This window comes from Prosopis cineraria, unplaced genomic scaffold, assembly GCF_029017545.1.
Source record: "Prosopis cineraria cultivar Desert tree isolate PC_DT_omini unplaced genomic scaffold, ASM2901754v1 PC7, whole genome shotgun sequence".
NCBI classification, from domain to species: Eukaryota; Viridiplantae; Streptophyta; class Magnoliopsida; order Fabales; family Fabaceae; genus Prosopis; species Prosopis cineraria.
In genome coordinates, this window is record NW_026555338.1 from 35,850,009 (window position 1) to 35,861,414 (window position 11,406).

At 30.4% G+C, this 11,406-nt stretch overlaps 1 protein-coding gene across 1 annotated transcript; it reads right to left on the reverse strand.

The window, feature by feature from the left end:
- Positions 1–1,266: 1,266 nt before the first annotated feature.
- Positions 1,267–2,971, reverse strand: LOC129316115 (peroxidase 3-like). The gene is given in 5 exon segments (XM_054960385.1): positions 1,267–1,704; positions 1,707–1,931; positions 2,000–2,162; positions 2,249–2,437; positions 2,514–2,971. Coding segments are annotated over 5 exon segments (975 nt in total). The 5' UTR covers positions 2,724–2,971; the 3' UTR covers positions 1,267–1,516.
- Positions 2,972–11,406: the final 8,435 nt, after the last annotated feature.

Sequence of the window (11,406 nt, forward strand, 5' to 3'; positions counted from 1 at the left end):
GCGCAGAATGCAAAGCCGTCGCAGGGAGGCATGAGCGACAGAAAACGCGCCCGAACGATATATATAGGCAGCAAGCGGTACGCTGCCCAAAATTAGGGTTTAAGAATTGAAATTTGGGGCTTTGAAAAGCGAGAGAGCGGCGGCTATCATGTGGGGTCCAAGATGTTTTTCCTTTTTGGACCATGTGCAATCGGAGATGAAGCGTTACATCTAATTGGGCTGGACCTAAACTTTCACCCTTCTCCTCCCACAGCCCTCTTTGTTTTTAATAGAGTAAGTTTAGATATATGATTTCTCATATCTCCTTTTTAATAAAACATATAATTGGGTAGATAATGAATCCAGCATATCCAAACACTATCAGGATATCAGGCATGAAAAGCAAAAAAAAAATATATATATATATATAACAATTTGTTTTGCCAAAAAACAAAACAACAATTAACCATATAATGATAAATTATAAAATAAGTATTTAAATCCATTCATTTATTATAAAACCATTTATGTGTTTTGACTTTTGATATATAGGGTGTAAGTGTAATTACCTACACCCTACTTGTTGAATCTATATATATATATATATCTATATATTGTGAGAGTATTTCCTTCTAAACTATGGCCATGCACAAGCTGCCTTTGGTTCACACACCAACTTAGAGCCCAACTTGGCCGTAAGTTTAGTTATGTTTTTCAGCCCGAATTGACCCACAAAAACACGTTGAGTAATGTTGCCGAAAGCCTGCGAGAGCAATGTAACGTTGGGGAAGGATGATTCCTTTTGAAATTGAAATGACTCTTATAGGCTCCTCCTGCATGGGCCCATTGAGGTACACCTCCAACATTTTCCTATGATTTCTACCCCCAAAAAAAGATTCCAATGATTCTAAGTTTATTTTGTAAATCATAGATTAATAATGTAAACTCGAGTTACTTTAAAATTTTATAAATTTTTTTCTAAATGTCTTACTGATAGATATACATGAAAGTGGCTGAAAATCAGTACAACATTGAGTGAAGACGGTATCTTTCAAAGTAGTCCCTAGAGGCTCCTCCATGAAGTGGACGGCCACTTCTATAAGAAAATTTTTTTAAACGGGATTTTTTTTCGAGTTCTTCTAGGGTAACTTTCGACCTTTTAAAATGGAGAAATTCTTTCCTTGAGTGCCCGAAAAGAACTATTCAGAAGTAAGAATATATGCGGAGAAGCAAATATACGTTGCTTCTAATAATCTTGAAAACCTCATCTTTCGACAACAAAGAACAAGAATCACAAGTATTCTTCAATTCTACGCTTTTTATTTGCAAGAACAAGAACCAAACCTCCCTTTTCAAACTGGAAAACTACAGTCCACAGGGGATCCCTATTATTCCAGCAACATGTGCAAAGATACCCACGACATATCTTATGAGGACACACCAATTCCAAAGTCACCACAAAAATAAATAAACATGCCCAAAAATAAGTTGCAAAAAAATAGAAAACGGAAGTGATATTGGATGAGCATCAAGATTCCTAGCTATTTACGACTGCACAACGCTTCCTGATCTCTCCTTGTGTCCCAGTCTTGACATCGATTCGTCCCATTTTCTCCATGGACTTGGCAAATTCGGCAAAGAAGTTTTCCACTGAGCCCTCGAGCAGCTGGGTGATGGTAGACTTGGTCACAGAGTTGGTCAGCAGAGCAGCATCAGATTGGAACGCCCTCTTCTCTTGAGCACATTTCTGTAGTAGCTAAGATCAAATGTATTGCGACTTCCAGGGTCCATCTCAACAATCGAGTTGGTGTCATTGATGCTCTTGCACTTGAAGGTCTTGAGATTTGTAGCGTATTCACTGTCTAGATCTGGGTCTTGATCTAATTTACCGGTGAAATTATACAATCGGCTGTTAAATGATGAGCAGAGGGAGACACCAATTGTGTGAGCACCTGAAAATTTTCAGCACTGTTAGCGACTCGAATCACTGATGCCTACGATTTTGTTTGGTTTAATGTACCTGACAGAAGAACCAAGTCTTTCAGATCAAGTCCCTTGTTGCCGAAGAGTGTCTGAAGGGTGGAGAAGTTGCTAGTTGGAGCAGGAATTTGGTCCCTAGCTTCCACTAGGACCGATACAGTTCCGTCTCTTCTACCTGTTGGAACATTCCAGAAGGGACCGCCCTGCAACCAAACGAGTCTTCGTATGTTATGGAAAAGTTATAAACTTCGATGATAAGGATGAAGCAGGAGCTAGAATGGATGCTTACTGTGGCAACAATGGAGTCTCTGGCGGCCAAAGAGATAATATCAGCACAAGAGACTACACCAGGGCACTCAGCTTCCACAAGGCTCTTGATTCTGTCAATAAAGTCAAATCCTCTAACAGTGAGATTTGGAGGAGCATTCTTCTCTGCTTGGCTGGTCGTTGAGTTGAGGAGCACTGATGCATCGCAGCCCTGAAATGCCAAGTGTTAGTTCCCCAGCTCATCAAAACCACTCATCAACGAAAACGAACTGGAAAGAAAATCATACCCTGACAAAGCAGTCATGGAAATGCATTCTGATCAGAGCAGCGGCGAGGGATGGAGCATTTCGGATATGCTGAGTGACGAAGTCTTGAATGATCTTCTCAGCTTTTGGGCAGCTCTTGGCATAGAATCCTTTCTGCAATTGAGCCTGGGTTGATCCAATCAATGCTATAAAGCAAAGCAACAAAACTCTCAAGTGATTCTGGCTCCCCATTGCTATTTTCTTGGCACGCACAGTTATAGCCAGAGTAACTATATATACAGAAGCAGAAACCTTGAGCAATTTATTGAAAGAATTGTGTGGTTGATTCCACAACAGTGGACGCCCATTTATGTTAGTTTATCGTTTGAGCTACAACCTACAAGGTAAATGACAGAGGTGGTCCACGTAGCAAACTAACATGTGCAATGAGACAATCCCCAATTTTCCTCTTTCCTGCTGTGTTAATGGCACTAGTAGAGAAGGCTCTGTAAATGGTGCTTGGCTCACCGGGTAAAGGAAGAGAAAAGAAACTAAAAGGAGGAAAAATATATAATTTTTTCTTTCTATGCTTGGCTAGTTGGATAGAAAAAGAAAAAAATTAGTAATTTCATACGAACAGCAATAATCTTATTATTTACAAAAAATTATTTTTATATAATAAAATTTAATATTTTGATTTACTATTTATATAATTTTTTTTATTATGTATTATTGATTGAATAAAAATATAACCGTGAAATATTTTGTTCGATACTAGCAAAAAATATTTTGTCTAATTTTAAATTTTATTTTCTAATTTATTAAATATATAATAATGCAAAGTATCAAAAAATATATAATAATAAAAATTTTAAGGTAAAGGAAAAATTAAGATGAAAATAAAAAGAGATAACAAGTAGAAAGTAAAAGATTTATGAGTAAATTTAAAATTAACTTTCCTTTTTAAAATTTTTCTATATTTGAGGATAAAAGTTTGCCATTAAAACATATAAGTCCCGCATGTCATTTTTTTCTCCCTCTTTTTCTTTTCTTAGCCAAGCCTTAAAAAAAATGTCTTTTTTTTTTTTTTACTTTTTCCCCTTGCCAAGAATAGTTTAAATAATTTTTTTCATGTTTCACGTAAGTCATATAAAAAGTTATATATTAATACTTTTTTATTTTATCCTCGTTGTAAATTAGTAAAAAAATAACTTAATTCTAATTTAATGATTTTATATGGTTTATTGCCAAAAAATATTTTTATATAGCTTATATTGAATTGAATCTTGCGTTTCTCTCTCTCTCTCTCTCTCTCTTCACAACTTAGTTTTTTTAGTAGTAAATGAGAATGCAGCATATTTTTGGGGGGGGGGGGAATCAGATCTATATTCGTTAATAGGAGATCCTTTTTAATAGGTTAAATTTTGAGACAGATTTAATAATTAATTATCCTTTTTAAATTTCTATAACATAATTAAAAGAAACTCTATGCAACAGCAAATATACAAGTACTCTAATAAAAAATTGATTAATTACACATTTTGACTGATAAAGTTTTTGTCTTTCATAGTGGCTGTTTTAGTTTGGCGCTATTGTTAATCACACTTAAAAATATTTTTTTACTTGCAGGTCTTTGATTTAATTTTTCTTAGTTTCTGCTTTTAAGTTTTATTTTAGAACCTTGCACAGTTTTTTACTCTGAGCTAATAAATTTGTTCATTACATTAAAAAAAAAAAAATTGAGTAGTTAGGCATGCCCTTTACGACTAGAAAGTCTTAAGCCAAAGGACTCCAGATGGCAGAGTCCCCGTCAAGCGCCCCTCTATCCTACTTTCCTCGTTATATTATTTGTGAGATATTTTAAAAATAATTTTTAATTTATAATATAAGATATTTTATAATAATTAAATTATTTTTTATTTTACTTTTTGTTAACTTACATACAAATATTTAACATCGTTGTATCATGACTTAAAACTAATTATAAAAATAAAAGTACATTTTGATTTTTTGTAATATTAAAAAAATTATGTGTGAAATAATTTAAAATGTCTTACAATGAAAATAAAAGAGAATATATCTTTTGCAAGACAAGAATGATTTGGGAGATGTGGGATACTGGAGGAATTATCTGGGTTGTCCTATTTTTTAAGCCATATTCTAAATTAGGGTGTTGATTTGAGAAAGTTTAATCCATCATAAGTTTTCATTTTCTCTATTTGTCACTAAAAAAAATATAAAAAATAGCAACATCCAACTAAAAGCAGACCGAAATATAACTTCCACGTTGTTCGTCTTCCATGAGTCATTTTCACCTTATCCAACTACAACTTGGTGTCCCATTGTCTTCACTGCTCTCAATCAAGCAAGTTTTACAGGTGATCTCGTAAATGAACTCTGTCGAACCCAGCCTCATACAGTTGAAGCTATGATGGGAGGGAAAAGTGTCACCATCTTTATTAATTACACTGGGCTCTCGACCTCAAGTGTTGACTCTTCGCCTCCTCCACTTATTTTCCATAATTGAGCTGCGGACTCAAAACTTAAAAATAAAATATTTTTACATGATTTTATAATTTTTTAATTTTAAATTAGATTCTTATACTTCCTCCACTCAAAAAATATAAAATATTTTTAATTAAATTTTAATCTTTAATAAAATAATTATTTATTTTAAATTAATTTTATTTTTTTATACTTATTTTATAAAACACCTTACAATAAATATAAATCATTTATCAATAGAGATACTTTAAAAAAAAACAATGATTATACCTCAAAATATTAAAAATGTCTTGCATTTTTTAATGTTCAACTCCTCAAAAATATATTATATTATTGAACAGAAAAAGTAATTAATTTTGTTTTAATTAAACTCCTATAACTCAATCAATTAAATTACTTAATCCTAAAAGTTAACATCCTTGTATTTTCTTTTAAAAATATATAATTAACAACTATTATACTTTTATATAACTTTAAAGTTTATTATGTAACTTTTATAATTTAAAACTTAAATAATTAGGTTATCTTTTAAATAATTTTTTTACATATGAAATTTTGATTAAAAATTGATAAAAATTTAAAAATATATTAAGTTAATTTTTTATTTTGATTAAAAATATTAAATTAAATTTTTTGTAAACTCCAAGAGTATTTTTGTTTTGTGAAATTTAATAATTTATTATTAATTTTAACTTTTAAAGATTAATATAGTACAATATATCAAATTATAGAGGTTTAATTATAACAAAATAATCTATAAAGATCTAATTGCAAGTCGAGCAAAATTTAGACAATGTTTGTGATCTGAATTGTCGGGTTAGTTGGCATCTCCCTTCTGATCTTTTCCATTAAATATGCTGTAGGCTGCAATATTATCTGATACTCTATATCTATCAAGCATCGATACTTTAAATTACTATATATATTCATACTGATAACTATCGATACTTTTTGATAAGTATTCTTAAAGAATTAAAATAATATTTTTTTAAATTTTAAAAAATTCTAATTTTCAATACATACTAGATGCTTTTAGATTGTTAATCGGTTTTTGAAAAACAAAAATTAAAAAAAATAAATTTACTAAAACTTACAATATTAAATTTTTTATTACAGGTATCATTTTTAAAGTCAAAGATTAGATTTTTTTTAAAAAAATTAAGTCTTAGATGTAATAAAAGAATAAATATTAGTTTTTTTTAATTACAAAAACGTGAAAAATGTAATTTTGTGATGATCGAGAAAAAAGAGATATTGATACTATATTTATTAGTAAGGATTAAGTGATAAGAAATTAGATATAAATAAAATAAAATTATAATTAATGATTATATTTTACATGGTATTATTATAAAGAGCTATATATGTATGTTAATTTAAATATTTTTTAAATAAAAATATATTTTTAATATTTTTTACAAATATATATACACACATATTGAAAGCATGTTATATTTTATATTTTTAAAATATAAAATCGAGTATCGAATATGACATCCACATCCATGCAACCTAGCTAGCTCTATGTCACGATCAATAAACTACATTATGAAGTTTTACATGCGTTATACCAAAAATAAATAAAGCTTTATATACGTTGGCGACCGACATGATCAAAGGATGAGTAGTTCAACCATACCTTTTAACGGTTAGTTGAATATAAATTCAAAGAATGAACAGTTGACTCACCTGCTCCTTGGAATTCATTGTCATCGCATAATATGAGCTGTCAATGGTTTAAATTATGCTACCGATGATTATACCTGCTGCCACCGAGGGACAAACTGTTTAAAAAAAGAAAACGTGTTGCGGGATGAGAATAGAAAGCAGGTAAAGAACAGCTTTATGATCTGCTAAGTCATTCGGAATGAAGAGAAATAGATAAATGAATGCAGAGCCTGGTTATGAAAGAGATTTAGTTGCAGAATACCTCCAAGAGTTGGTCACATTAAAGAGCAAGTTGGGTACCTGTATCTGAGTGCGCACCGGCGGTGACGAACGTGATCTTACCACAAAGGGTCAGATGCTCTTCTGGCTTTTAAATTTATAAGTTCAGAAACGTTTAAAATCTAAATTCATTTCTTTTGGACGATATTCACCAACTTTTAAAAACGATACAGTTAATAAAAATTAATGTTGACTGTTAATAAAAAAATACAAAAGAATTAATAAAATTACAAAAAATGACTAAGAACCTATAAATAAGAACCCAACAAATGATCTAAAATGACCAAAAAATTTGGTCCTTTTTGACAATTTTTGATGTCATTTGTCTTGTCAACCAATTATAAAAGTTATTTTTAAATAAAAAAAAAGATATGAACAACATTGCATCATTTTTTAAAACTGATGAAGATGTTACTTTAAAAGCAAGTTTAAGGTTAAATATAATCATAAATCTATAATTTAAAAATTAAATTGCTATTTAACCTTGTTACAACACTAAATGCAATCCCACTTTTCTTTCCGGTGAGTTTTTTTATGTTTCGATACCCTTGTGTTCCCCACAAGGTTCTGAAGAATGTAGATCATCCCCAAACGATCTCTGGCTGCATTCAAGGTCTCAGAGTGAACGTTTTTGACGCATGAAATTATTTAAACTCAGATTTGACATATATTGATGTCTATTATTGGTGATCCATTGACTCGGATAGCCCAGCACATGACCTATTTCAGAGTTGCAGAGGTGACATAAAATTAGTAAGTGACATGCAGTAGTCATTGGCGAAAAGAGTACAGCATTGTTGGATGTTTTTTTTATCATTTTATCTCAACAATTATAAAAAATAATTATGATTATCACTCCTTTTAAAATATCACTGATTTTATAAATTTGATTTTATATAGAAGTTAGATTGTAAATTTTAACTTTTTTATAAGAATAATAATAAGATAGCTAACTACCTTTTATTCAATGACTTTAATGCTTTTGATACACCACCTCATTAGTTAATTAGGGGCGAATGATCTATTTTCTATTTTTATTGTTTGGTCTCCTTACAATATTTTTTACATTCTTTTAATTGAGCATAGCATGTTTATATTCAAGTATGTATGTATGGCATGTTTACATTGAAATATGTATGTATGTATGGTAGTCATTGAATATGTGTCCAACTACTGTCGGCAACCTGAGATTGCTGGGGTCTTAAGATCAATGGTGGAGTTAGGATCCTGAGTTAGGGAGTGAGGAGTAATTTAATAAAAAATTAATATTTTTTTAAATAGTAATAATTATGCTAAAATTAAAATTATAATAATATAAATAAATTTATCATCATTTTTTATTTTAAAAATTATATTAAATAAGTTGATATGGTCTTTTATTATAAATATGCTTTTATATCTTATTTAAATCATTAAGATATTATATATCTAATAAGTTTTTAAACTTAAATATTTTTTATTTAATTTAAAGGGGGCAAAATATTAAAATAAGGAGCACAAAATTGTAAATTTAACATGCCCCACTTATAATTTTTTTAAAGTGAAATGCACCCCTCACTCCAACTTGGCTTCGCCACTGCTTAAGATAAGTGAGAGTAAAGCTCGAAGCAAAATTACCGTAAACATTACAAGCCAAAATAGAGAGGATATAGTCACATGCTCTCTCCAAACTATAATACATGACATTTTTTAATAAACTTTACTTAATCAAAAAATATAATGCATTGAGTAATTTTTATAATTATTTTGTCAATTACACCTCTACTTTATTTATGACTTTTTTTGAAAAAATAATGTATTAGAATTTTAATTATCATTATTAAAATATTTATATAAAATATTTAATAAGGGTGATTGAAAGATATAAATTTTTTAAAAATTAAGTTTTTAACTAACATCTTTTTAGAATCATAAATTAATTATTAATGTTTTATATTTTAATCTAAAAGGAGTAGATGATACTGGGCGATAATTATGGCTTGTGTTATGGAAAGAATCATGCAGGGAGCTGATTGCTCTCTGGTATTTACTTAACCGGATTATTTTTCTTCTTTGATCGGTGACCTGGTCCAGCTTTCGAATAATCACTTAACCAGAGAGCAATCAGCTCCCCACATGATTATGAAAAGCTCATTATGGGATGAGCATCTCATGACGAGCTTTTACTTCCCAGCATTCGATGCAGAATAAAATTCAAAGCCTAGAGCGAATAAACAAGGATAATTGACGCAGCTAAAGTGTGATTTTGATGGCTTTTAAGTAATTCACGTCCCATGTATGTCATTGCTGCGTTAACGAAGAACAGGGAGAGCAAATTGCTTTCCAGCGCTGAGGAGCAGGGTGGCGCCACTTGGAAAAGTAAAAGGAAAAGGTTGAGAAAACCCTTAGAATGTGGAAGCTTTTGGTTTCCCCTAACGGCAGGTATTCCATATTCACCAATGATTGGTCAGCCCTGTTGATGCCTTGATGGGGTTACAAGTCATATTAGTATTTTAATTTTAACAAGGGAATAATTGCTTTTTCTGCTTTGTTCTTTGTTGTCTCTGGAAGGCAGAAAAGCTTGCGCCTCGTGCCTTTAATCGTCTTTTTTGATAACTGATCAAGAGAAGTTTATCAAAAAAAAAAAACCTGATCAAGGGAAGCAGGCAATAGTGTCGGCGACATTTACAGGAACTTACGGTGTGCTCCAACCCAACCTTCAAATACCACCCCCGTTAATTGCGGGTGTACGTGAGGACAATTTTGTCGTGCATCACGAGGTCCTTTAAAAACAATATTTCCGTTTTTTCTAAGAAGACCCTGGCAATAGTTGATTGGTGCACGCAAATCTATAATAAGTCCCACATCTTTTAAATTCAACCAAAAGCAGCATCATTCCATGTATTTATCAAACTTGATTTCTCTCCAATTATTTTTTTTCCCACTTTCTTTCTATTTACTTTCTCAATCTTCGGATCCACATTTGAATGGTTATAATTTAACAATTTATAATTTTTTTATTTTTTATTTTATTAAATCCTAACCGTTCAAAATTTAATATAAGAGTTGAGATGATGAGTGGAAAGAAGCCACGTCCGTATTTAGTTGGCAAAAAAAAAAAAAGAAATACTTGTTTCAAAGATGGGAAGTTCCTTCTTCTTTGTAAATTCTTCGCCTGCTGTTTCCGTAAATTTGGGACATTATCACCTCTCATTCATGCTAGTCAATGTAAACATAAAAATTAGTTTTTTTTTTTTCAGTCTCAATTCAATGCTACGGGGAAGAGTGCATCTTTAAATGTCCAAGGAAGGGATGGATAATTTAGATTTTTATTAGGGTATTTTTTGAAAACAAATATTAATTAGTTATTCTCAGAAATACTTCTATGTATTAGGAGTTAGGACCACAAAAATCTCTTTGCAAAGGCATGCAACGTCGGCCAGATTTTGGATGGTTAATTACTTTTTGTTTTTTTTTTTTTTGGTTTTTGGTCATGGATGGTTATTTACTTTCAAAGACATTGGAACCCACCCGTTAATGAACTTCTTCTTCTCGTATCTGTTTCCCCATGATTCTCTAGCATTTGCGCTTGTCGGCGTTATAAGCACTTCTTCGAGCCCATAATACTAAGAAACTTTCAACAACGTATCGTACATATTAAAAAATTATTTTTAAAATATTATGACAAATTGATCTAATTTTGCTATTATTCATAACTAAAACCTACAATTTCTCATGCATAATTACTCAGCAGACATTGACCAACACAAGGATAAAAATGCCAATAATATTGCTTGCAGCTGCAAAATTTTCTATATCTTGTACTAAGAATAACATGTAAAAAATGTCATGCATTATGATACGAAGGGAGTCGGCTTCTCTCCTTTGAAAAAAGCCTCCTCTCTCCTTTGAGACAAAAGAAAATTTAGACTATCTAAATTTAATATATTTTTTTATTTTTTTAAATTAAAAAATATACAAAAATTATAAAATTTTTTTAATAAATATACTAATCAATCTGACAGTCCATATTTAATATAGATGCTCCAAATTTAATATAAAAAATTTAAATTAATTTTTTTAGATATATTATAAATAGTGTAAATATATTCTGAACAGAATAGTAAATTTATTAAATAAATTTAATATTAATTTTAGACCTTTTATATTAAATCTGAACTGTCAGATTGATAAATATATTTATTAACAAATTTACAATTTTATATGTTTTTAAATTTAAAAATATAAATAAAAAATAAAAATAAAATTATTAAGTGTGGATCGTTCAGATTTTTTTCAGTCTCAAAAGAGAGGTAGAGGAGGCCTCGCCGAGACCGGTCCGAAGAAGGTATTTAACAATATTTTTAATATATGATAGCAAGGTACTGGAGATATATTATTAATTAATCATACTGCTACACTGTTTTATGCCGAGACCGATCCGAAGATGGTATTTAACAATATTTTTAATATATGATAGCAAGGTACTGGAGATATATTATTA